Source organism: Gavia stellata, chromosome Z (assembly GCF_030936135.1).
Source record: "Gavia stellata isolate bGavSte3 chromosome Z, bGavSte3.hap2, whole genome shotgun sequence".
NCBI lineage: Eukaryota > Metazoa > Chordata > Aves > Gaviiformes > Gaviidae > Gavia > Gavia stellata.
In genome coordinates this window covers 17,147,057-17,172,006 of record NC_082637.1, presented here as the reverse complement: position 1 = coordinate 17,172,006, position 24,950 = coordinate 17,147,057, and the positions used below count along the sequence as shown (strand labels likewise).

General features: G+C 44.5%; 2 protein-coding genes across 5 annotated transcripts; one reads left to right on the top strand and one right to left on the bottom strand.

Moving 5' to 3' along the window:
• The first annotated feature begins 2,659 nt into the window (after positions 1-2,659).
• On the top strand, positions 2,660-16,092 carry HMGCS1 (3-hydroxy-3-methylglutaryl-CoA synthase 1). Of its 4 annotated transcripts, XM_059833760.1 has the most exons (11): positions 5,964-5,995; positions 7,662-8,119; positions 8,509-8,634; positions 9,142-9,306; positions 10,022-10,190; positions 10,303-10,473; positions 11,255-11,361; positions 11,709-11,834; positions 12,104-12,267; positions 12,657-12,763; positions 14,512-14,545. In XM_059833760.1, exons 1-10 carry the CDS (start codon positions 5,979-5,981, stop codon positions 12,747-12,749), a joined length of 1,596 nt encoding a protein of 531 aa, XP_059689743.1. In that variant the 5' UTR covers positions 5,964-5,978; the 3' UTR covers positions 12,750-12,763; positions 14,512-14,545. The 4 variants fall into 4 exon arrangements, with proteins under 4 accessions (XP_059689745.1, XP_059689743.1, XP_059689746.1 ...); XM_059833762.1 differs by lacking the exons at positions 5,964-5,995; positions 14,512-14,545 and adding an exon at positions 2,660-2,685 and having other exon boundaries at positions 12,657-12,764; XM_059833763.1 differs by lacking the exon at positions 12,657-12,763 and having other exon boundaries at positions 14,512-16,092.
• A 17-nt stretch (positions 16,093-16,109) lies between these two features.
• NIM1K (NIM1 serine/threonine protein kinase) lies at positions 16,110-24,572 on the bottom strand. The gene is made up of 3 exons (XM_009812737.2): positions 24,281-24,572; positions 18,887-19,155; positions 16,110-16,859 (listed from the first exon to the last, which is right to left on the bottom strand). The coding sequence occupies exons 1-3, from the start codon at positions 24,570-24,572 to the stop codon at positions 16,110-16,112; spliced, it is 1,311 nt and encodes a 436-aa protein (XP_009811039.1).
• Positions 24,573-24,950: the final 378 nt, after the last annotated feature.

The window sequence follows — 24,950 nt, the reverse complement described above, 5'->3', positions numbered from 1 at the left end:
CTATGTCATACTGTCTTCTACATCACTGGAAGTTAATGTCAAAGACTATGGGATGTCACTCATCATCTTGTACCATGGACCATGGAAAAGAAAGCAGTAATATGGATCATCTTCCCAAGCTAATCTTAGTCATTTTGGCACCATTTTTGATCAGATCTGTGAAGATGTAACAAAGATAAGAAGATGGCTACTTACATCTGCGTTTATTGTTGACTACACACCAAAAAAACAATTGCAAAAAACAATTCTGCCTTTACCATTTTCAAAGCAAATACGGTATTTATCAGAAAAAAACCTCACCACCATGTAAGTGCAGGCTTACAGGTGAGCAGATTTAAGCTGTCAGGGAGCAGCAAGGGCAGGCTGCTCTGCAAAGGCAGGTGAGCCAGGAGCCGAACGTGACAAGGTGGCAGCCAGGGCAGCGACCTCGCTGACAAGGGCACACGCTCACAGTGCCCAAACAAAAAAGCAGAGCAAGGCCAGTGATGGCAAGCAGGGTCAGCCAAGAGTCCAGGTTTCCGGACAAGTCTTTAGTGATGAGGAGGTCGGAGGTGAAGTTGGGAAGTAAAGTCCATGGGTCAGGATCAGCAAGGGACGTAGCCAGGCACAGGCACAGGCACACCCATGGCACCCCTCAGGCAAGGTCCCAAGTTCGAACGCAGCTCCTGAGTGAAGAGGAAGAGGCCACCGAGGAGGCTCCTCACAGCTCCTCATCACACAGCTCTTTTCACTGCAGCCCCACCCCAGGCTACACGAGTGCGTTGTACCGGAGCTGGCCTTGCACACAGGCAACTAAGCCCGCAGGGAGCAGGCAAGGGGCTGCGAGGTCTCAGGGTGCGCTCGCAGCTCTCCCGCAAATTCAACGAGACGGACTGCTTCATCTCCTCCCGAGCGTCTGTTCTTCTCTAAAGCCAGAACAGTCCAAGTATCCCGATGTCAGGAAACATTTTACCACCAAAGCATATAATGAGAGGCTGGTGTTAGGAGCCCATTTTTAAGTCTAGAACAAGGACACAGCTCTGGTTTGGTTTCTAACAAGAAATCCATTTGGGCTGTAGGCACAGAAGATAACAGTGTGTCTACATGATGTAACTATGCCATCGCCTATTGAGTTTGCATTTTGTCAATGTGTTTTTTTCAGAATTACAAACGGCACTAGCTTGTACACAGACTGGCATAAGTGTATGAGAAGACTGCAGGGTAACACATGCAAACAAAAGAACTCCTCTCAATTTCTCAATAGTATTTCTCAGCCCTTGCACTACAAAGAGTTGTATGACAAATTTGTGATTTTACATGAGGACAGCAGAACAGTTACAAGTTCAAAACAGATTGAACAATAGGAGTTAAGACTTTCAATCACAGCTTTTTCCTTTCTTTTGCACTACTTTTACCTACTCCTAAGATGGTGGAAGTAACACAGTTTTAACACCCTGATACTGTGTGAGGTGAGCAAGGTCTTGTCTTCTGCTAGCTGTAGCAACCATACATCACAGAACCTGACACCAGCTGCTAAGGGAGTGTATTTCTTTGACTTGAGCAGCGCTTTACAACCAAATTATGCAGGCTTTAAAATTTGTGTGGTTTTTATTGAGCAGTTTCCCATCAGCAACGAAGGTTTGTACTCCCAGTACCGGCAGGGAGGACTCCTCTGGAGACACTCAGTAACCTGCTCAGCAATGGATTAGCTGGATATAAATCATCACAGGGCCTAAAGGCTACAGAGGCTGGCATGTGAAACCCATGCGTTAGCTAATTGTGAATTTGCCAAATAACAATAACGCCATGAGGTACGGCTTGGCACACTGTGGATTTAACAAGCTGGGAAGAGACTGTTGCGGCAGGATCCGGGGCAAGCAGGACAGGACATCACATCCTCCGTGAGGCAATTTCGCTGGCAGAGCCCCTGTGCGCGCCCCGAGAGGCTCGTCCCGGCCCGCCAAGGGGAAGGGCTGCGGGCAGGTTTCACAGGCAAGGCAGATGTCGCAGGCGTAGGGCGTGGGGCTGTGCTTCCTGCGGCGAGTTACCTGCACCACGGCCTCCTGCAGCCTCGCAGACCCCTGTCCGCCCCGGCCTGCGCCCCACGGCCTTGCCGCCCGCAACCGGCCCGGGGCTCCGCTCAGCCCGCCGCTGCCGACTCCCAGCCCTCCGCGCCCGGTCTCAGCCCCGGGCGCCGCTGGGACCCCCCCGGCCGGGGCCGGGGCCGGGGCCGGGGCCGGGGCCGGGGCGACACGACGGGCGGCCCTCGCTTGGGCCGGGCGGACCTCGACTCCCGTTGCCGGGCAACCGCCTCCTCGCCTCGCTGGGGACCGCCAGCCGTCCTACTCTCACCCGCGGTCGGCAGCGCGCTCCCATTGGCTGCTCCCGCGCTGCGCTCGGCTCCCATTGAGCGCCCGCCGCCTCTGCCGCGTCCTCATTGGCGCGCTGCCCTCTGGCCACGTCGCGTCACTTTCTCACACCATTCCCCCCGCCTTCTCCGCCGGCTGCGGACCGGCCGGCGGGCGGGACCTGGGCGGTGGCAGCTGTGATTGGCGGCTGGAGCTGCCGCTCAGGGCGCGAGCCGGAGCCCGGGCGGCGGGTCTGTTTAAAGGCGCCGCGCGCCGGTGCCCCGTGTTTTCCCCCGTGCGTGCGAGCGGGCGAAGGTGCGGAACGGCGAGCGACACCGGGAGCCATCGCCTCCGACAGGTGAGGGCGGCTCGGCGGCCTCGGCCTCTCCCCTCATCCGCGGCGGGGGGCGCGGAGCCGCGTGGAGGAAGCACGCGTGGAGGAAGCACGCGTGGGGCGGCGGGGCTGCGGCACCGCGCGCAGCCGCCCGCGGGGCTTGAGGATGGGTCGGCGTAGCTGGGAGCGGTGCTTTCAGCGGATGCAAGCGCGCTTGAAGGAGTGTCTGCAGTGCGGCAAGGGGCGGGCGGGGGAGAAAAAAGAGAAAAAAAAAAAAGGGGGGGGGGGAGAAAAGGACGGAAGAAAAACCGAAAAGCGGCGTGTCTGGGTGTCCCTGCCGTCGGGGTCAGCCCGCACGCCGCGCCGGGCGCTGCCCGGAGCATCACGGAGCATCGCCCGCGGCGCGGCGCTCCCTGCCCGGGGCAGCCGGCGAGGCCGAACGGCTCCCGACAGAGCCGGCATCCCCGCTGCCGGGGGCCCCGGGTGCTGCCTGCCGTCCCGTCCCGTCCCGCCCCCGGGGGCGCCCCCGGCTGGGAGGGCGTTGGTGGGCGGCTGCTGCGGGGCTCCGCCGGGCTCTGCCCCCGCCGCGGGAGCCGCGAAGATGCCTGAAAGCGGCGGCGCCCTCGGCGTGTCCCTCAGTCGCCTCTCAGTGTCGCGACAGAAGCGCCTACCCCAGCGGGGGAGGGCGTGTCCCCCTACCCACTCCACCCCCCCGCGCAGGGCAGAGGCAGGCGGGCGCTGCTCCCAGGGATGCCGCCGCCTTCTTTCGTGATGGCGTTTGTCGCACGGCTGTGGGCATCCCGACGCCCACCCGTGTTGTTAACGGAGCCCCGGCCTGGGATGTGCTGGGGGGAGCGGCCGGCGGGAGGGTGCCTGGGCTGCCCGCGGGGGAGGCGCTGCGGGTGGGTCCTTGGGAGTGGACTCAGGGTACCGTCCCCGCGGTGTGGTCTTCTTACGCATTGTGCCGGTTTCCCACGTAGTCCCATCCCGTCGGCCTCGAGGTGAGCGGGGCGTGCGGATGCCACGTTCACGCACGGTCCGTGCTGTGGCGAGTCGCAGCGGTCCGGGTGGAGGCAGTGACGTCTCGTGGCGTGACGCGTGTCTTGCATGCGCTTGGTACCTCTCAACCTTTCCGCTCTGCGGGGATAGCTGAGGTGTATTTAAATGATGTCATAGCTGAAGCTGCCAGATCATCACTGTGTAACTTCTGGAAAACACCCTGAAATGGCTCTGCTGTCACCCGCGAAGTCTCTTCTCCAGGTCCTCCAGGGGTGAAACCCCGAAGGGAGTGACCAAATGCATTGCTTGTGGCAAACAGGCCGGGGGCCTGTTTTCTGACTTTCAGTCGAGTGTTCTGTATGAATTAAAAACTTAAGCAGGAAATAGTAAAGTCGAATTATTGACAGACTAGTCTCAAATTCTTAACAAAGGAAATGAAAGCCACCAGTTGTGGCAGGGGAACATATCTCTGGCAACGCTAGCAGAAAGTAGTGGCTGTTTTATGCTGCTCATTTGCTCCCTACAGAATGCTAAGGGGCTGCAAAACGAAGCAGGCTTCTAATTTCTTTATATTAAAGCATTTGGGGTTCTCAGTCTTTTAAAAGAAATCGTACTTTTGAGTACTCTTTCATTTTCAGTAAAAACTCAATGATGGGATGTTGTTTGCCGTTTGACCAGGAGGACAAAAGGCTGTTTGTTTCACACCAAGTAAACGATTTTTTTCCTGGAATGACTGACTGACTTAAGATGTCGTATCTCCCATATTCTTCAGTGATCAGAGGAAGCTTATAGAGCGGTATTTTTCGTTGCAGTACAACCCGATAGCCCTGACTGCTGCTATGTTAGGTGTGTTTGGTGAGGTTGGTATTTGGTGAGCCATGAGAGTACAAGTGGAAGAGCCTCCCTTCAGGTGTCTTCTGCAGAAGGTTTTCTGACGAGAGAACTGCAATGAATAATATGAATTAAACACCAGTTTTGATCTCAAAGTTCTGTAAGGAGCAAGCACAGAGCGGAGTCTTTCCCTCAGCCATCACCAATGGTGCACGTTCTTTTGGCATAGTGAGTTTCCTAATAATTCACTGCTGGGTTAAAAGCCACTGTTGTTCTGTGGCTATTACAGGTCAAGTCCATTATGTGCTGCATGCATTGCCTTTTAGTATATAACTTAAATAAAATTAAGCCTCTAAGAGTCTCTGCAGCCTCTAACTTTCAGCTTTTTGGCTCTTGGAGCAGAAATGAGTGCTGCTCTGGGTGCAAGGCTCACCCTCGGGATGGCTGCCAGACACTGTGCTGAGCCGGCAGCGGTCTGTGTTTCCTTTTTATCCCCTTTTGAAGAAAGAGAGGTGGACTGTGCCAGAAAGAGAGCTGGTCCCAAGGTCCTTTTCCCAGCCAGCACCTCGGGATCTCGCTGTCCGTGGCATGTCTGCATTTATACGGGGAGCCGGAAAGCATCCTCCTTCTCGCCTGCAGTGCCTATGCGGATTTGGGGTAGAACGCAGCTCTTGGAGCAAGCTTGGGACCACAGCGCTGCCCTGTGTCCCCAGGAGATGTGTGTGACTTCTTGGTTCTGCTGCCAAGAGGGGACATGGGCTTCCCCCAGCAGCTCCTGGGGAAGTCTCCGGACCACCGCGCTCCCTTCCCCGGCTGTGGCTTTAGGAAAGCAGTGATGGCCACCCCATCCCAGCGTAAACCCGCTGCTGTGCCATGGCACATCCTTAATCCTGCCCACCAGCTTCCCGGAGGCAGAAAACTACATTTTCCTCGCTTTGCGTTTCTTTTGCGATCCAGCTAGTTGCACACAAGGGACGGCACCGCGCGCCGTGGCGTAGCCCTGCGCAGAAACAGCGCAACGCGCAGCATCCGAGAAGTTTTAAGAACAAAACGCAAATAGAAGCGAGGTGCCACCAGGGTGGGGGAGCCTGTGGCCAGTGGTTGTCAAAAAACCCCCAAACCAACCCAAACCCACAAAAACAACCAAAAAACCCCAAACCCCCGAGAATTTTGGGTGCTGGCGGCGGTTATTTAAGTTTTTTATTGTGGTGGGGTGTTTTTTGCCTCCGTGGTGCTGCTGGATTTTATCCTGCAAGGTGATTAAGGCAACAACGTTGCCACCGGCTCGAAATTGACGCCCCGGGGGGGGGTACGGGCAGGGCCGGGCAGCGCCGGCGCGGCTTCGGCCGCGCCGGCGCTGCCCGGCCCTACCCGTACCCCCCCGTCGAGGGAGGGGCGGGGCGAGCCCCCGCGCCTGCGCACTACCCGCCTGCCGAGAGTCGGAGGCCGCACCGCGCATGCGCGGTCCTCCGCGCCGGGAGCCGGCCATGGGCTTTCGCGACGTGTAAGGGCCGGGGCCGCGGTCGTGTGAGGCGGGGAGGCGGGAGGCGAGCGGGCTCCGCGCTGTGGTGGGTCCACGCAGCGGGTGGGACGCGGCGCGACGTCCCTACGCCACCCCGGTGGCTCCTCGCCGTCTCCTCAGCCGGGTTACGGGTAACCTTGAGGCGTTGCCGCGGGGCGGGAGGGGGCGCCCGCCGCCCTCAGCGCCCTCAGCGAGGCCGGCTCGGCGCGGGGGGGCGGTCGGCTGAGGTGAGGGGCTTCGTGACAGGGTGGGTGAGGGAGACGGGGTCCCGGTCGTCCACGGGGCGCGGGCGGGCGGACACGAGAGGGTGAGCGGGGGTGGCAGCAGGGCACACAAACCAGGCGAGATGGGTGGTTTTGCTTGAAATCGTGGCAGTGCGCTGTACGGCTGTTCTTCAGTAAGCGGGTTTAAATAGCCCTTTTCTCCCGTTTACACGTTTTAATGCGAATAAAGTCTACAAGAGAGATACTTAAAGAGGTTATTTTAGGTACATCATAGGTATGGTTGAAACTTTTTTTAGAGGAAAATGGATGGCAAGCCAAGCGCTTTTACTTTCAGTCTTACATACGACGGTACCTGTAACAGAAAACACTTTTTAATATTTTCCTAACACTTGTCTTAATGCGCATCCTGTAAAGCCCTCATTCCTGCAGGGAAAGGCTCTATTCCTGTATACAGCTCATCCTGGTTTTGTGGAAGAGGTTGGGTAAGGTCAGTGTGACGGTACTTGCAGCTGGGCACAAAAGGGACAAGTGCTCTGTGAGGATGTAAGGAAAAGTACAGGAAGATGGTGCCTGTCGGGGTAATAGGGATAAGGTTAAAGTAATAGGATGTAGGATATCCTAGAGTGTAGTATATCCTCAAGTGTAGTGACAGTAAAGTTATGGCCTTAAAATAGGAAACCTTGGTCTGCCAGGGAGAATACCTGTGTGTTCATCTCAGCCTGTGAAATACTCCTCCAGGCCTGGTGTTAGGAATCCCAGTGTTCCAGAATGCCAAAACAGAGTATGCTTAAAACAAACAGAAAACCCAACAAAAAAAAAAGTTTAAAAAAAAACCCACACCAAAAAAAATGTCTGCTATGTTTGTTGCAAGTATAAACAAAATGGAGTGACTTAGGTCACTTAGTTTAAAAATAAAAACAATTTTGAAAAGTCCTGGCCTGTTTTAAGGCAGAAATTTCCTGGTGAGTATAAACTTTAAACTTATGTCCTCAACTAGCAACATTTAAAAAAAAAAAACAACCCAATATTTCTAGCTTGGTTGTGTAAAATTGAGACTTTGCACATAAGCAAAAATAGAATAATGAACATTAAGACTAATTTTGCAAACACTTAACCCTTGCTAAGTGTGTGTTTTGCTTCAGTGAAATAACTTGGGCTTAACCTACATATATTCATCTCCAGGGCTGAAATTTGTATTTTCACTTAAAAGTACTTCTTCATGTAAAATGTTACAAAACTTCTAATGATGTTTACAGTATGCTCAGACCAAAGTCTCCCCAGAGGCAAAGGCTTGCCTTTTGCAAATGACCTTGTAGAATACCTGAAATCTAACTTTTTCTATATCCTACAGAAAATGAAAGTAGTTCTCTCAAAATGGATATGAGTAAATCAGCTGGTTTTGTGGTTTTCTTTTTTTCTTAAAGATCTGCCACGATGCCTGGGTCTCTTCCAGTGAATGTTGAATCCTGTTGGCCCAAAGATGTGGGAATTGTTGCACTGGAAATATATTTTCCCTCTCAGTACGTTGACCAGACAGAGCTGGAGAAGTATGATGGTGTGGATGCTGGGAAATACACCATTGGGCTAGGCCAGTCAAAGATGGGGTTCTGCTCCGACCGGGAGGATATCAATTCTCTCTGCTTGACTGTGGTTCAGAAGCTCATGGAGAGGAACAGCCTTTCCTATGATTGTATCGGGAGATTAGAAGTTGGAACGGAGACAATAATTGATAAATCAAAATCTGTAAAGACTGTCCTGATGCAGCTTTTTGAAGAATCTGGTAATACAGATGTCGAAGGAATCGACACCACCAATGCATGCTATGGAGGCACCGCTGCTCTTTTTAATGCTATTAATTGGATTGAGTCCAGTTCTTGGGATGGTAAGTTCAGGGTATTTTCTTGAAAACTTACATCATCGTGTGGTTTTGAGTAGTCTGCGTTACAATGACAGTGTTCATGTTTAACCATATAAAACCCAGAGGGTAAACTGTTTTTCTCTCCTGAAGTCTTTTTCTTAAATGCTGTGGGCATTTGCCGCTAGTTCAATTACAGTGCAACAAATGAAGACATGGCTAATAAATTACAGGAAAAGACCAGTGATTTGGTAGCTGCCAGGAAATTGAAATGTGGGGGAAAAGTCAGGACTGAAGAGCCCCTTGATCTTGGGATCATCTCCTCTATAACTGAAGTCTAAAAATTGCTAATGGGTATTAAAATGTGCTAGATTCTTGCCTATTTCTCATGGTTATTTCTGTGTGTTTTTTCACAGGACGCTATGCGCTTGTTGTTGCTGGAGATATAGCTGTGTATGCCACTGGAAATGCCAGGCCAACAGGTGGAGCTGGTGCTGTTGCTATGCTAGTTGGTCCAAATGCTCCATTAATTTTTGAGAGAGGTTAGTCTTGTGAGAAAGCAAATACCATTCAGACAGATAACTGGATCCATTCTGAAGCCTGTCCCCTGTTTTTTTGTGCGTTGCTGGAGGGCTGGATTAATGCCCGCTAATGTCAGAAATTGTACTTTGTCTGCTCTTGCTCTGGGCTACCTTGGCCAAGTCCCATTATAGGAGGCAGCAAGGAGCAACTAGAGATGCTCCTATCTGTTTATTTCCTTGAGGATTCTCCAATAAAACTGACAGTGGACTAGAGCTGGGTAACACTGTGCCCTACTTCCAAGGCAAAATGATGAAAATTGTTTGTTACTCGTGTTTGTCATGCTCAGTCCTACTGTACTCAACAAGCAATTGAGAACTGTTGAAATGTTACCTTAAGGGGCCTGAAGTGCTATGAAAACCTGCTTGACTGGGGCTTGTTTCCCCACATGTGTTTAGTGATGTAGTCAAATTGACTCAAAGCAGCTGAATAAAGTAATTTTCAACTTTTTGTCAATTTCTGTCCATCAGGATTGCGTGGAACCCACATGCAGCATGCGTATGACTTCTATAAACCAGATATGGTCTCTGAATATCCTGTAGTTGATGGCAAGCTATCTATACAGTGCTACCTCAGTGCATTAGATCGCTGCTATACTGTCTATCGCAACAAAATCCACGCCCAGTGGCAAAAGGGTATGTAGCCTCACCTGATGGTATCGCAAGATCTGGCAAATGCTGGAATGTGTAACTACACAGACAATGTCTTTTCAAGTTTTAGCATCCAATCTAAAGACTAGTGTATGGATCCCTGTCTTTGTGTGTTCTGAGGCAATTGAAATGTTTGCTCTCTCCCATGAGAAATGGCTTATTTCTGTTCTGGTATGGCTAAGTACCTGATAGCCAGTAAGCAGTAGTCTCTACGGGCTTTTGTTGGTGTTACGTACAGTACCTTGCTTAAAAGCATGTTATTCCTGCCTCCACCCAGGCTCTTAAAATATTGAGGGTAATATTTAAATGTTATGTAATGATACTGATTTTCTTACCTCATATATTTAGTAATTGCTTCACTCCTATTAAGAAGCATAGGTGTGAAGATTAAATACTTAAATTGAAGTAGGTTATTATGTCAAAATGCTGGGTAGAAATACAGAGATTCTGTTAAGCTTATAGCTTTTTCTTGTAGAAGAAGGGCAGACGTGGTTAGTTGATGCAAAAGATCAGTAAGAAACTAATTTTTAAATAGAAGTAGCAGCAGGGTTTTAAATTAACTTGGCAGCAATAGTTAGTCTTACGGTTGTGTCTTGTACGCTGATGTGTTATGATGACTGGTGTTCTGCTACCCCACTATTTTATTTTCATAGTTGAGTACTAAATATAAATTGTAACGCAACATTTCTGCCGCTTCCAGAGGGGACAGACAGACGTTTCACCCTGAATGACTTTGGATTCATGATCTTTCATTCTCCCTACTGTAAACTGGTACAGAAATCCGTGGCTAGACTCTTGCTGAACGACTTTCTCAGTGACCAGAACCCAGAAACAACAAATGGTGTTTTCAGTGGTCTGGAAGCTTTCAGGTGAGAATGGCTGCTGTCTTTCTTATTCACGTAATCTTAATTTGTTACACGTCCAAAGTATGTTTTTACTTTCTGCTATTTTAGTAACTGTTTCGGAACTTTTTTTTTATAGGGATGTAAAACTTGAAGATACATATTTTGACAGAGATGTGGAAAAAGCTTTTATGAAAGCTAGTGCAGAGCTCTTCAATCAGAAAACCAAAGCTTCGTTACTCGTATCCAATCAGAATGGAAATATGTATACCCCTTCCGTCTATGGTTGCCTTGCCTCTCTTCTAGCCCAGTAAGCATAAAATCGTGGAAAAAAGAAGTCATAGCTTTTTATATGTTTTTGTTTCAGAAAGTCTTGTGTAAAAGCACTGTCTAGCAAACCTTTTCCTACTAGATTGCCTTAAGCAGAAAGACTAAAGTTAAATTATTCTGCGCACACAATCATTTCAAGTGACAAGTGGATTCAAAATTTCTGTGTCAGAATCTGACCTGAAACAGCTGTTTAGTGCTGTCCAAAGTAGGGTCTTACTTGTAAGGTGGTGTCTTTTCCCAGCCTCAACCTTCCTACCCACCCCCCAAAAAAACCCCACTGCAGTGAAAAAGAGAATCAGAATGCCTTCTCTGTTTCACTATAATAAGCAAAGCCAAATTAAATTAGTATTTTCTTAACAAATTTTTTTTTTGCAATGATAGACTTTTACACTATCGTGTTAAGTTTAAATTAAACCATTCCTCTTCGATCCTTTTTTCTTTATTCTGATTTTGCCTTTCAAGATACGGTTATTCATTTTAGGCTTTAGGTCACTTAAGAATGAAAACTGGCTGCCTTCTAGATAATCATGTTCTGGGCATTTCTTTGCTCTTTTTTGCTTAGGCAGCTTTGGAACTCATCACATAACAGCAGTGTTTGAAATTGTGTTTTTAAAAGTCATCGTTATGCATATAGCATGCTAAATGTGTCTTGTCAATATAATTTGCTGGCTGCTTTTTCTAAGCCAGCTACACTTTCTAGTTATTTAAAATTGGTACCTTGGCTTAATTCTCACTTTCAAAAACTGTTGCTTGATTTGTAGGTACTCCCCAGAGCAACTCGCAGGACAGAGAATCAGTGTGTTCTCATATGGCTCTGGTTTTGCTGCTACGCTGTATTCAATCAGAGTTACGCAGGATGCTACTCCTGGTGAGTGAAAGGAAGAGATGTCAATTAACTCCCTTGCGCAGCGCACCTCTAAATGCCTTGTTACGCTACCCACCAGCATAAGTAAACCCTGCAGAGCAATGTCTAATGACAGTAATGCTAAACTGAAGATGTTCCAGCTCCAAGGAATGTTTAAGTGTCTCCTTGGACAAGTAAAGAATGTTCTTCAAATTCTGTTAACATTTTGATTGAGTAGTTGAGAATATTTTTAAATGACTAGAAGTTTAGCTTTTGCAATGTAAAATATTTTGAATGGGCTTGAAATGTTAAAATGCTAGTGTGCAGTTCTCAGCACTGGTGCTACCTTACATGATGGTTTTATATTGTAGGTTCTGCACTGGACAAAATAACTGCCAGCCTCTCTGATCTCAAAGCAAGACTTGACTCAAGAAAATGTATTGCACCTGATGCCTTTGCTGAAAACATGAAGATTAGACAGGAAACACATCATCTGGGTAAGAACTTCATATATACAAATCATTCCTAGTCATACAGCAAAATGCTCATCACTCAATTCACCCGATTTTAATGATTAGGGTATAGAATGAAGAAAATGACCAACTCTTCCTACTTCTGAATAGCTCGTGTTCATTGGCCCAATGTGGCTGAAATGAAAATGCAGACTTGTTTTTTTCTGTCTTACTACGTCCAAACTGCAAAGGCCTGTGTTGTGTATAAGTCTTGCCAGGAACCAACTAACAGTGTGTTACTGGCTTTTTTACAGCCAACTATATTCCACAGTGTTCAGTAGAAGATCTCTTCGAGGGAACATGGTACCTTGTGCGTGTGGATGAAAAACACAGGAGAACTTACGCTCGGCGCCCACTCATGGGTGATGGACCTCTGGAGGCAGGAGTTGAAGTTGTCCACCCAGGCATTGTTCATGAGGTGAACGCTCAGCGCTCTTTTAAAGTTTGATATAAATGGTGGAACGTTTTATGTGTTTGTCTTAGCATGTGCATGTATGTTAAAAGAGGAAGTGGTTTAACAAGTTAAATACTTTGTTAACGTATGTAACATACAAGCCAGAAGTAAAAAAATTGAACATGGGATTTTAAAAAGTACATTTCATCGTAACAAGAATGAAACTGCACAAGAGTGAAACAAGAACAAACTGGCTCTTTTCACATAGTTTGCATGAAGCATAACTGATTTGATTGACTTAAGACCAAGCCGTCCAGTGTAGCATGAATGTTGTTTGAGAGTTGGACTAGCCGTGAAGCATGAATGTCTGTGAACTAGGAAATGTATTTAATGTTTTTTTTCCTTCTTCTTAGCACATCCCAAGCCCTGCTAAGAAAGTGCCAAGAATCCCTGCAACAACAGAATCTGAAGGCGTAACTGTTGCCATTTCCAATGGGCAGCATTAAGATACCTCTGTGAGGTGGGGAATGGAAAAAGATGTGAGAGTAGGGTGAGAGAGAGAGAAAAAGGATTGCAGTAGTGCTGAAGTTTCACTGTACAGTAGTACTTCACTGGAGCATGGAAAAACTGTTTAAGCTCCTTGAAAAGATTTGTTGTAATATGGTGTGCTGATATTTATACTATTTTCAGAACACTAAAATCATGAATATCCTGGGGATCGAGGGACTTGCCAGGGCCTGTGTGGATTCCTTAACATGTCTGAATTTTTTTAATTGCTAAGTAGTAGCTGTAGTCTATTACAAGGTCTTTGTACATAGACAAAAAAGAATCTTCTGCTTGCTCTTTCCATGTAAAATTACTTGAAACCTACACTGTTAACTTCTACTCGTACTCAAGTGTGTGGCAAAATACTCCAAGCTTTTAATGTTAGGGTTCTCAGTGCCTTGACAGTAAGCAGTCAATCTTCTAAATACTGCACTTCTTCTCTTTCCCTTTATCACCTTCCCTTTCTTCTCCCAGTCTACCTCCCGTCACCCCATTGCTTTAGGAAAGGTGTAGAACCAAGTAGCACTCGTTGCTGCAATAGAATCTCTTCCCTGTCAAAATGACTGGATCAAGAATGACTAGACTGACAGGTGGTTTTCTTCTAAGACACTCTGTGACCCACCATGTTAGTTACTATGTAATTCCTCCTAACATGTGTATGATGAGCTTTATACCTGCATTATAAATCAGAGCAGCCTGGGAGGAAAGAGGAAAAAGAAGGGAGGTAGTTTTTTTTTTTTTTCTTCTAAAGAACAAAAAGGGTGTATTTCTTGGGTTCATTGATTTGGCACCTTTCAGAATTGTTCAGGAGAAGTATTCGAGGCAACAGAATTTTTAAATAAGACTTCTAGATACTATGGAGCTGTTTTAATTGGCAAACAAAGGGAGGGAAGAAGATCACTTTGTCTGGAGCTCTGGCTTCTCACTATTCTTTATATAATAAATTTCTAAAATACTATTTCTAACTTTGAATTTGGCTTTGTACTTTTAAGTCCTTCTCACTATTGGTAATACTGTAGGAGTGGGGTGTTTTATTTATCTTTTTTTTTTCCCAACATGCAAGCTAAAAGCTATCCATTTTGCAAGTGGTGCATATGTAGTACCAATGGGGAGTCCATTCTGGTGGATTTTTAAAGCCCAGATTGGAAATTAACTATGACATGAGCCTTGTAAGCTTGTAATATATATTTAAATTGAGCTAATGTACAGAATGAAGTTTTGTTGAATTTATTTCTTTGCTAATTCTACAAAGCTACATTATCTAATATAAAGTAGCAAAAAATGTCTGTTAAATTACCCTTTTTTGTGTGTAACGAAGTGTTTGTATTATCTGTCACTCACTAGGATTTGATAACTTGCTGTATTTGTACAGTCAAGCCTTGGTAAAATAGCTGTTTATTATGAATTGATGAATACTAATCTGTTTGTTCTGCTGAAAATGATGGAGTAATGATGCATGACGATAGTGTTTGCAAGTATTTTGGTTTAGGTTGCCCTCATGAAACTTATCTTGGCACCAGAAAAACAAATTGCCATGGAACAAAGTCCATTGCTGGCAGTGGACAAGCCAAGAAGGGAGCTACTGGCACAGAGTTAATCACAGGGACCTCACGGTCTGTGAGGCTGATCCTTTATTAAAATAAAGTTTGAGATATTTGAAACCTGTTAAAGTAGTGCTGACTTGTTGGGTTTTCAGGATGCATTTTTTTTTTTCTTTAACAGGAAAGAAAGAGGAAACTGGCCCTGTGAAAACCTGAAGTTGTGGGTTCACAAGCTGTGTGGACCTTCTGGATCTTTCATCTTAGTATCATTCCATTACAAATTTGGAAAGAAAGGGTTGCTTAGGCTGGTGCAAAACCATTATTTCAGGGCTGTGTTTCAAGATAACTTAAATGCTTTCGTATGGAAACTATAGTGGAGGAATTCATTCCCAGCTTATGAAATACAATTCACTTTATTACTGTCTTATGAAAGATGGTATTGTTTTATCCCCCTCAGAAAAACCGTGAAAGGGGATTGGTTCTTGCTTTGTACTTACCTGAGCCTGACTGAGTCCAGATTCCCATGGGTGGCTTTTCAGAGGCATTCTCTTGCTCATCTACATTAATTGCTTGTTTTAAAGACAACTGATCATCTCATCAGTCCCATACTAGGTAAGGCATCCCTGCCTTTAAATGTGAAAGCATCAGCTGTACTGCTCTAAACCTTGTATTACTTTACTTGCCTTAACTAAAATCATATAGGCTCTACCTCTTAGCTTAGGCATGTCAGCTATGCCTGTTAAGAGAAGGACAGCTACTGCACTTTCCCACCATTTGCATTGGAGCTGATGGTGTTGAAGATTGAAGTACAAAATAAGCAATTAAAGCTGAAAATTGGAGTATCTATATCTTGGTGATGCTTGGAACAATTGGATTTGTCAGGCTACCCAACTTTCAACCTGCAGTGGTCAAGAGTGACAAAATCGGCTTTGTTCCAGCCTTAGCTGCCGAAGTAGTATGGCAGGAGTTAGTACAAGCCTGTAAAACTCAGTATATCTAAGCAGATGTTGTTATTGGTTGCATTCAGCTTACTGATACCTAGTGCTAAAGCAAGAATTTAAAACTACTTGAGTTTTGGAGTATGCTTAAATCTTTCTTTAGTGGAGCGCAACTGGAGTCCAAGCAGTTCTAGACTTTCAGAATTGTGCAAGTAATGGAAGGTGTCAGCAGGTTAGTAGATGGTAGCCCAGCTGGTTATGAACTAGGAAGTGCAACCACACATGCAGGCTTAAAGCAGCATATCCTAATTTGCCTTTCTGAATTGTGACAGACTAGGAACTGTGGTCAACAACAGCATTGCTGTTTCTTTAAATAAAAGTAAAGAAAAAAAAAGCTCCAATATGCATTTTATCATGTTTAATTTGCTGGAGAAGTTTTAAAGAATTTGCAGTTGTTTAGATTATGGTCTGGTTTCTGCTTAAATTTAGTTCTTTGCAGAAACTCTCCTGGTTTGCAGTGGTAAAGGTGTATCAAGCTGAGGTACAGCTTTTCGAGTAAATGCAATACTACTTGATCTTTGCTGAAAGAGCATCTCTACTAACAATCGCTTACGTGTTTCACTTACTGGGGTTCTTGCACTGGCTATACCATGTCTCAAGCAAGGGACAAAAAAGTGTGTGACAGCTCTGTATTTGAGCGCTGCACTGTGACTTGAGAAGTGCAAAGGAGATGAGGCATATTTGGTTTATTCAAAAATTACAAAAAATGTAACAGCAGAACTCGTGAAAAGTGAATAAAATCCTTTGTTAAATGTGCTGAGAAGAAAGCCTGCAGTGCAATTCATAAAATAGAACACAGCTTGGATGTGTGCTTCATCCCGCTGTAAGAACTGATTCCTCTCTTCAGGTCTCGTTCTTTGGGGTCTGGATGGGACATGATAGGAACACATTCAAGTGCCCTTTTCTTCTGTACTTTGTGCAAAACAATTCTGTAGACCCCTGTTACAGAGCTGCGTGCGTCTCTTCCCCGGATATTTTGAATGTGCTCTTCTGTGATTCCTAGATCTTCCAGAATATTTTTCACTTCTATTTCTTCCTCTTTCAGTGTCCCGATGTCTGATAAGTACTTTGGATCCAGTTTAAATGGCTGTAAAGGTTTGGGGTACTGTATTCCTTGCATCCATTCACTGTTCATAATAAGTTTGACAGAGTATCGTTTGGTTGGTACTGGCTGAAGGACTCCTCTGATCAGTTTCTGGCAAGCTTCTGAGAGGCAGGGAGGCAAACTGTATGTCCCTTCAAGAATGCACTTTTTCAGCTTGGCCACTGTATCTGCCCGAAATGGCATGATACCTGTTGTCATAAAGTATAACAGGATTCCCAGTGCCCAGATGTCTACGTAAATGCCAACATAGTTTTCATCTCGGAAGAGTTCAGGGGCAGCATAAGGAGGAGAGCCACAGAAAGTATTTAAAGTTTCATCTCTTTTACTTATTGTGCTGAATCCAAAGTCTCCCACCTTAACACAGGTGTTACTGGTATAGAAGACATTTTCTGCTTTCAAGTCCCGGTGAATGATATTATTCTCATGCTGTAGAACAAGAGGAAAATTTGGTATTAGTTTGTTCATGGAAAGTTGTCAAGGGACTAGCTGTTATCGATTAATTACCACACAGGAGAAAGGGAGTTATCTTGGACAAAGTCAGAAATAAGCATTGCAATGAAATGGAAAAGTTAAAGTATTTAAACAAATTTAACTCAATTCTCTACTGATACAAAAACAATAGAGTAGGTGGAGAAGATGGGGTTTTTTAAGAATAGCAGTCTCCTGTTAACTACTATCAACTATTTTCATGAGGCAGATTTGTGATGGTATCGTGGCTAATCCAACCAGACTATTTTTTCAGAGTTCAGAACACTTGCTTTTGCAATTACTACATTTCTGTAATAAGTAACAAAAAATAATTAAACTAATTCTATTTTTGTATATATTGTAAGCTTGTGGACTTATGACGTGAGAGCATTTAGTTCACCAAGTGAATATAATCACAGATAAAGTTGCTACAATTCTGTTGTGTGATCTAACGTCCTATGAGGAACTGGTGGTGGCAGGAGAAAAGGACCACAGACTTGTGCTTGTGGTATTTCATGTTGTGGCAGGACACCAAGTTCAGTGGTGTCCTCTAGTTTTGGAAATCTGAAATAAATACATACACTGTAACTCATACTTTTTTCCCTTGGAAAGGGCAGTAGTAGCCAAGGACTCAAACTGAGTTCGCTCTACTTAGTGGTGATGTACCTGTCTTGGTTAGGTAAGGGTTTAGCTTCATCTTTGAAATAACTAGGAGAAATGGATGTGTTTGAGCACTCTCTGCCCTACCCTTTGAAGTGATGAGGTGCCTGTATCTGGAGGCAATAGGAAACCCTTCAACATCCTAAGATTTTTAAACTGTCATCAGTAACAGGCAGGAATCTTACGTCCTTGTGTGGACTGGCAGCAGTGAGATGCGATTTTAAGTAGCCTGGATTTGATGGCTTAGCAAAAGTAAAATGTATTGCAGAAATCTGCATGTACAAGTGAAGAGGTTGGTTAGCTTGGTAGTATGGGTTTAATGCTAAGAAATAGATGTGATCTTGAAACGTAAAGTAAGTTCCAGTAGCTGCCGAGTACCTATCCTGTGGAAAAGGTGTTGAAGCTAATGCATCACTTACAGGACATATGGTCCATTTTATCAAAATATATTAAAAAAATGCATACTGTTCATATATGCCACAAGCAGTTTGTAATGCACTTTCTAGATGTCTGACCTGGGCACATGTGTGCTTTTGACTTCACCTGAGGCTGTTACATGGCAGGAGAATATGAACCAGTGGAGGGCACCCTCTGCCAACTTTTACAAGTATGACTTCTCAAACTTGCGGAACAGTTTTCCCGTGTTTTTTGTGCTGCTGTTTGAAGGAGCTGTAGTTACTATGCAAGGTTCAGAGGAGATGGTACTGAAGTAGTTAATTACTCCTTTTCTGCCTTTATAAGAATCTTTGGGCTCTACACAAATAGCATCAACCTAAATCCAGTTGCAATACTGAAGACTAGGCAAGGGGAAGTGACTTGCTGGGTGTTAACGCCACAGATTTGTGCCAAAGAGAGGACCCGGAATTAACTGTTTTAAGTGCCAGTCTCCCATATTCACTAATAAGCAAGCTGGGTGTTCACAATACCTAACAAACCTCTTCTCTGGAACACTTTCTTCTAGCGGAAGAGTGACTGATCCTATGTTTTGAAATAGCTGGAGGGAAGAAACGAAGCTTTGTAGCTGGTACCTACAGCAACTTAAAGCAGAGAGGAGAACATTTGATAAAGGGGTGGTTCTACCCACCAGGTGTTCCCAGTTCAGTCTCCTCCCAAAAGCTGTCAACAAAGAGGCAGTAACTTGAGGTGGATGTGAAAGCTCTCTCAGATACCTTTAAGACAGCTCTTCTCTAGCTGTTTTGCTCTTCAGAAATGTGGGCCTGAAATCTTGGTAACAGTACACCCACTAGTCGAAAACCAAAAGATACATCCACAAAATTTGCTAGAGCAGTGAGGGGCAACATGCCTATAGAAGAAGAGCAACTTACCATGTGCTTCACAGCAGACACAATCTGGGAGAAGATTATTTTACACTCTGTTTCTAGCAGCTTCCCTTCTGTACTGATTTTAGTGAAGAGCTCCCCACCTCCTGCATACTCCATCACCAGGTGCAGTTTTGAGATCGTCTCCACCACTTCATATAGTCTGATGATATTTGGGTGGTGCAGTTTTTCCATGCTGGATATTTCACGAGATAGCAAATGTTGAGTCTTCCGGTCTAACTTTGTCTTGTCCAAAATCTTAATTGCAACTTTCTCTGAAAAGAAAAATGCTTTTCCATGTTGTTAATGCAATAGGTACAAATGGTAATATTGTTTACTTACAACAATGCTTGGTTATACAAGTGCAGTAAAATTTCACCTCTGATCAGTATAAGCTAAGCTGCAGAGGCCTACTAAGCCCTGCAGTCTTTCATGCACACCCATGCTTCTGTCTGTCTACGGCATCCTACTCACTGCTGAGGTAGCTAAAGACTGGTAGAGTATTGCAATGGCTAATCAAATCATCTGCTGTCGTAGTGTGCTCCACTGCTGTCAGGCTAACACGTGTCTGATGGCCACAGTTAATGGCATCTGCTTTTGGTGTCTAATGCTGGTAAAATAAGTCTGTGCTTTCTTTTTCGTTGTTAGCTCGGTGCTCTTCAGATGAGCTAGGCGTGAGCCTGGTACTTGCAGACTAATGGAGGTGTCAAATTTAGGTGCTTTGTTTCAGAGCAGACAGACAAACTTGGAATAATTTAGAGGCTCTGGCTATAACCCTGCAAGTTTATAATGGAGAGGTGTTTTTAAGTCGGTGCGACTTACAGAACTCTTCCCTAACGTCTTACCCCGTACCCCCACAAATTCTCAGTTACCAAAATCAGTGTGGTAGAGGTTTGTCTTTCTCAGGACAGCTGTACTGTTTTTTCCAACACATTAATGCATGAGTAGTTCTTGGTACTGTACAGAATACAGGAAAAGTACATTTTTATGTCTGTATGCCACAGTGGGCCATGAATCCACATCACACACAGAATTTATTCTGAGGAAGGGGAAAATACAGTGAAGTAGAATAAGTTGCAGGGATCCTGTAAGACAGCAAATCTAGCTGTCTTATGCTGTCCTGGTAATGCAAAGCTGCTGTTAAGTTCTACATGTTTCTGTAGCATATCTACAGTGAAGCCAAGGGCCACAACACACATAGACACTTCTGCCAGCTGCACCACATCACCGGGGTAGCTAGAGCAGTATGAACAGGTCAATCATAAGGCCAATTTTGTTTCTGTATTAATTGCTAGGTTATGGCTTCTGTCTTCACCCAGTTGAACACAGCTGGTAGTTGAAGGATTAGTCTGGTTAAAATAGGTTTACAGGGGCTTTGTATAACTTGTCGGGACAACAGAATTAAACTGGATCATGGCAATAAAAACAACTGTTTATTCCTGGGAAGAAGGTTTTTTCCCCCCAGGAATATCTTAGTCAAGCATTCACAGATTTCTTAACAATCACTTTTATAAAATCTTTCAGGAAAAAAACCACTTCATCTTGGTTTCTAGTACATGGGAGTAAATTTTAAAAAAGTCAGTATTGTTCACTTCTTGCTTTAAGAGAAGAGTGAGAGGGCTATTACATTTGTACGTGTGTTCTGGTGTAAAAGCATTCAAAACGTTTTTACTTAATATTATAAAGTTATTTAACTCAAGTTCAGCATTTCAACATACCTAAAGGAAGTGTTAAGGAGACATACACGTATATCTGTAGAGATCAAGAAAACTCCATGTTTGGTATATTTACCTTTCTTAGTAACATACATGCATAAAGTGATCTCCCTACTGAAGTGCAGCAGGTATTCCAAGCAAATGTGATTCTTGTGGAAAGTGCTGAATTATCCCTTGATGTGCCTGTTTTCAGAAGGAGCCTGTGCTGGGTATAGGGCAGTCTTCCCCACACCGCTTCTCTCTGACCTGTTCCATGCTTTCTAGTGAGCCCCTTAGGAAATCAGGTACCTACTCCTGCGTGGTGCTGATGGTGGCGTGGTGAATTGTGAGGAAATGCAGCCACTGAATGGTAACAGCGTACAACACTGATCCTGGCAGAGCTCTGACTGCTGACCTAGGGATGAAAGACTAAAACCCTTGTCATGTTGGTAGCATATCGATTACCTAAACCAAGAGGAACGAGCATCAGCTCGCAGTAGGTAACATTTGTGCAACTAAATGCTTAGATACTACAGGGATAACAATTCTTACAATCTTAACTATGTAATTGCATCGTTACATCTTGATTTATAAAAGTTGGGGGCATTTGGGCTTTAAAAAAAGTAATCTTCTAGGTTAAATTCCTTCCCTTTCCTTTTGCTGGGATTTACTATTCTTCCTGGTCAGTTTTCTTGCAAAGTTTTAAAAGGAAGTGGGGAAAAAAACCACAAACCCAAAGGTGTAGAACTGAAGGGCCTGATCCTGTTCACACACCACTATAGATCAGGACCGAGCTCCTTTAAATTTACATCATTGCAGTTGCGTATGCATGATATGCAAAGAAAACCAGCCCACCTAAAGTGTAAAACAAACCTGACACCCTCCTTTTATTTTTTAAACTTGTTCCCTCTGCTTCTAAAAAATGCTTGCTTTACAAATCCTGTATTACCCTTGCATGGCAGCAGTGCTGAACAGAAGGGCATTTTTAGCAGGCAGCTTATTTACCAAAAGACTAAAAGTGAGTAGTAAGAGATTTTGATTTACTATAGGCAGTGTATGCTGAGGTTTGAAGAGAGCTAGCTGAAATCTTAATAAGAGAAGTTAGAAAAAGGCTAAGAAATAATTTCAGGAAGAAGTGGTGTATGCTATGATGACAAAAGGAAATAAAATACCAACAGAGCCATGTTAAAATTGCTTAAAAAAAAAAAAAGCAAACTAGGTGCCTGGACATTCCTGCCTTTGCAATAGATGTTTCACATCAGACTGGCTTTTTACTAGCTGTAAATTTTGGATGCTTTTAATTGCATCTCTTCAGCTGTGCTCTCACACTACATTTGTCAGCTGGAAGGTACATAAAATGAAGGTTACACAGAGCTTAGAAACCCAACAGTCCTTAGCAAGCAACTCCGCAGGTCTTGAGAAAATCTCTGCCAAAATTCTGAGTAACCCAATACACATCATAGCACCAAAGATGTTCCTGCATCCCATAAGCAACCAAGACAGCCCTGCGAGAGAAACAAGGTTCTTCATCCAGTATGATCCTGCAGTTTTTTCCTTTCTCCCTCTAGAAAACTTTTTTCATGTATTCTGCTGTGACAGATCACAAGGGCTGCAGAATAGCACACACAGGTAACTGTTACAAAAGCTCATCTTAGTAAAGAACAAAATTGTTGCTTTTTTTAATATAGAGTGACATGAAAGGAGAACTTAACACTATGACAATAACTGAAGAGCTGAACAGCCACCCTGACACATACACCTCCCCCTACCACAGGGACCCAAACAGCATTAATAATGAAGCCTTTGTATTTCTATAATCAGCAAAAGAAAGACTTGTACTCATTAGCAGTGTGCAGGAACATCACTTCATTATCAACACAATGATGTACAACTGCTGGAAGAAACAGAAGCCTTTTTGTGGGCGGTGGTGGTGTGTGTACATGCATGCATGTGTGTGTGTGCACACGTGTGCATGTTCCTATTCTCCTATCCACATACTGTGGATATGAGGACGGCTAAGCTCACAGGCAGAGATGAGTCAGAAGATGTTTATCCTTCCTTCCTTCCTCATCACAGTTGCAAACTTAGTATCAAGAAATGACCTCCTTGCCCAGTGAACATTTTAACCAAAAAAGCTACTAACAAACTGAAGAATAATAATTTGAGAGATTTCTGGTGAAAAAAGAACCTTTTCAAGAAAAAAAAATATGGTTTTGTATTTAGTTTGTCCAAGCTTACTACATTCACTGAAGTTCAAAATTTTTCAATCAATCAGCTCTATTCAAATGCTAAAGCAACCTATCTCCTAAGTAAGCCCAACAGGTAAAAGGTTCATCCAGATCAAATTTATAACTTCCTTTCATTAGCATTCCTTCTGTTCCCAGTACAGGAGCAGCACTTCCTCCAACAGTAAGCACAAGACAGTTTTCTCTGGAAGAAAAAAAATCCCATAGCAGAATAGGAAATAACTTGCAGTAGGCCAAGTAGAACAGAGATGCTTTTCTGAAACAAGCAAAACCAAAAAATCCACACCCAGGTAAAGGAACCCTTAGGCATAGGCAGGCTTAAATTTGGAAAAAATAAATACAATCAGTTCCTCACTTTGATTCCCAGTGCAACAACTGCTTCATACAAAGGGTAAATGTGAGCTTTCAGAGCTCTGCAGTCTGGGCTGAGAGAGGTGGTTAGAGAAAATAACACATAATACATCATGAAGGCTTTGGGGTGTATCTTGTTCTGTCACCTGTAAGATGATGCAGGGAAGGAGAGTCAATCAAATTGGAATGGAAAGACTATGATAAAAAAACCCAGAAGATTGTAGTGTACAAAGATGCGGGGAAAACTAGTCATCCCTGAGGGAAAACAAGAACAGTTTCTGTTATTGTCAGACAGTCAGAGGCAGAAGAAGAAACAGGACAGATGAAGACAAGTTCTTAGTTATACCTGTAGTTGAAGTGTTTGCTTCAGTTACCTAGCCTTTCTAGTTCTTCCTAGAAGCAGAATAGAGTGTGCTTTTCTGTAGTTAAAAAAAGAAAAATAATTGACAATTTAACACAAACCTCGGTTTGGCTGTACCAGAGCTCATTTCTCTGCACCTGCTCAGCCCACACCTATGGTCCTGTCCCAGCTTTTTACAGTAATGAACCACCTGCAAGTGAGTCAGTAAAGCAGGCATAAAATTTCTTACCAAAATTACTGAAACCAAATAAAAGCTTCATCTGTACTAGTAAAATCTGCAACATAACAAAGGAAGCCTTGCTAACTCTGTCTGCGGGCAGGAGCATGCCTAACCAGGCTGCCCTGGGGGGTCGTCACCCATAGTCCTGCAGCCCAAGAGCTAGGGCAGGGAAGAGGGCAGAGGGACACGACGAGTTGTAGGAGGGGACACACAACACCGTGCTTCAAATTGTGGAGTGTTTGAGCCATGGGATGAGATGTGTTAACTCCATGAAGTGCAGAGATGAACTTCTCTTGTAATAGCTGCCATCTAGAGAAAATGTTTCTGGTTTCTTTGAAGCCTAATCCAAACCTAAGCATTTATCTGTGACCCTGCCTACAGATTCACTCAACAACAACAAAGACAGACACATGCAAACTATATGTGTATTTAAGGTTCAGACAGCATCTTTCTTCCCTAAGAGGTCCATTTGTATATATACAGAACTAGGGCGATGAGCACGCAGGTGACCCACATAGCAGTGCCTACCTTTGGTTAGGGAATGAATTCCAAGCTTCACTTGCGAGAAATTCCCACTTCCTATTTCTCCTCTGACTCGATAGAAGCCAATTCTCTTTCCCAGGGTTAATTCTTTTACTACTTTTTCATTCTGGGACATATCCTGCATTAGTTTCTCAAATGGGGTCAGTCTGTGCTGCCTGCCCTCTTCATCTCCTCCATAGCACTCCAGGTGCCCATCGTCTTCTCTGCTGTCCTCACGATGCCACCTGGTATAGCGGTGTTTTCCAAGACTTCCTCCATTCACATATCCTGTTGTCATAGTCTATAGGGTAATCACTTCCCCATTTAACAAGATGTCCCGATAAGGAGTTTACATGAAATAATTCTGTATGAATATGCAATCCTGCGCATAATGGACACTGTGACAAACTTAGCAAAAAAAGCAGCTTACTGAAAGTCCAAGGATTAGCTTGGAAATTGCTTCAAAACCAAATCTGGCATATCTACATATCGCAGTTCTCTTCAAAATCATAGATAAACTGGAAGCTGTTTACATCCATCTCTCACTAACTGATCTAGTGTGTCAGGACTATCATCTACAAGGTAAAAGAGGCTTTGCAAGTAAAACTGTAAACTTTGTTCAAGAAAGCGGCAAATTGCTCCCTGTCTATGCAGTACATTTGACACATGCAAAACA

What these genes read in the sequence shown, in the direction of transcription:
- HMGCS1 (XM_059833760.1), top strand. An exon ending in TGAGTCCAGTTCTTGGGATG is followed by an intron (nt 8,120 to 8,508) that starts GTAAGTTCAGGG and finishes GTTTTTTCACAG; the next exon opens with GACGCTATGCGCTTGTTGTT. An exon ending in CCACGCCCAGTGGCAAAAGG is followed by an intron (nt 9,307 to 10,021) that starts GTATGTAGCCTC and finishes TGCCGCTTCCAG; the next exon opens with AGGGGACAGACAGACGTTTC.
- NIM1K (XM_009812737.2), bottom strand. Translation starts at nt 24,572, where the DNA reads ATGACAACAGGATATGTGAATGGAGGAAGTCTTGGAAAACACCGCTAT. An exon ending in AATTCATTCCCTAACCAAAG is followed by an intron (nt 19,156 to 24,280) that starts GTAGGCACTGCT and finishes TTTTCTTTTCAG; the next exon opens with AGAAAGTTGCAATTAAGATT. An exon ending in TGTCTGCTGTGAAGCACATG is followed by an intron (nt 16,860 to 18,886) that starts GTAAGTTGCTCT and finishes CTTGTTCTACAG; the next exon opens with CATGAGAATAATATCATTCA.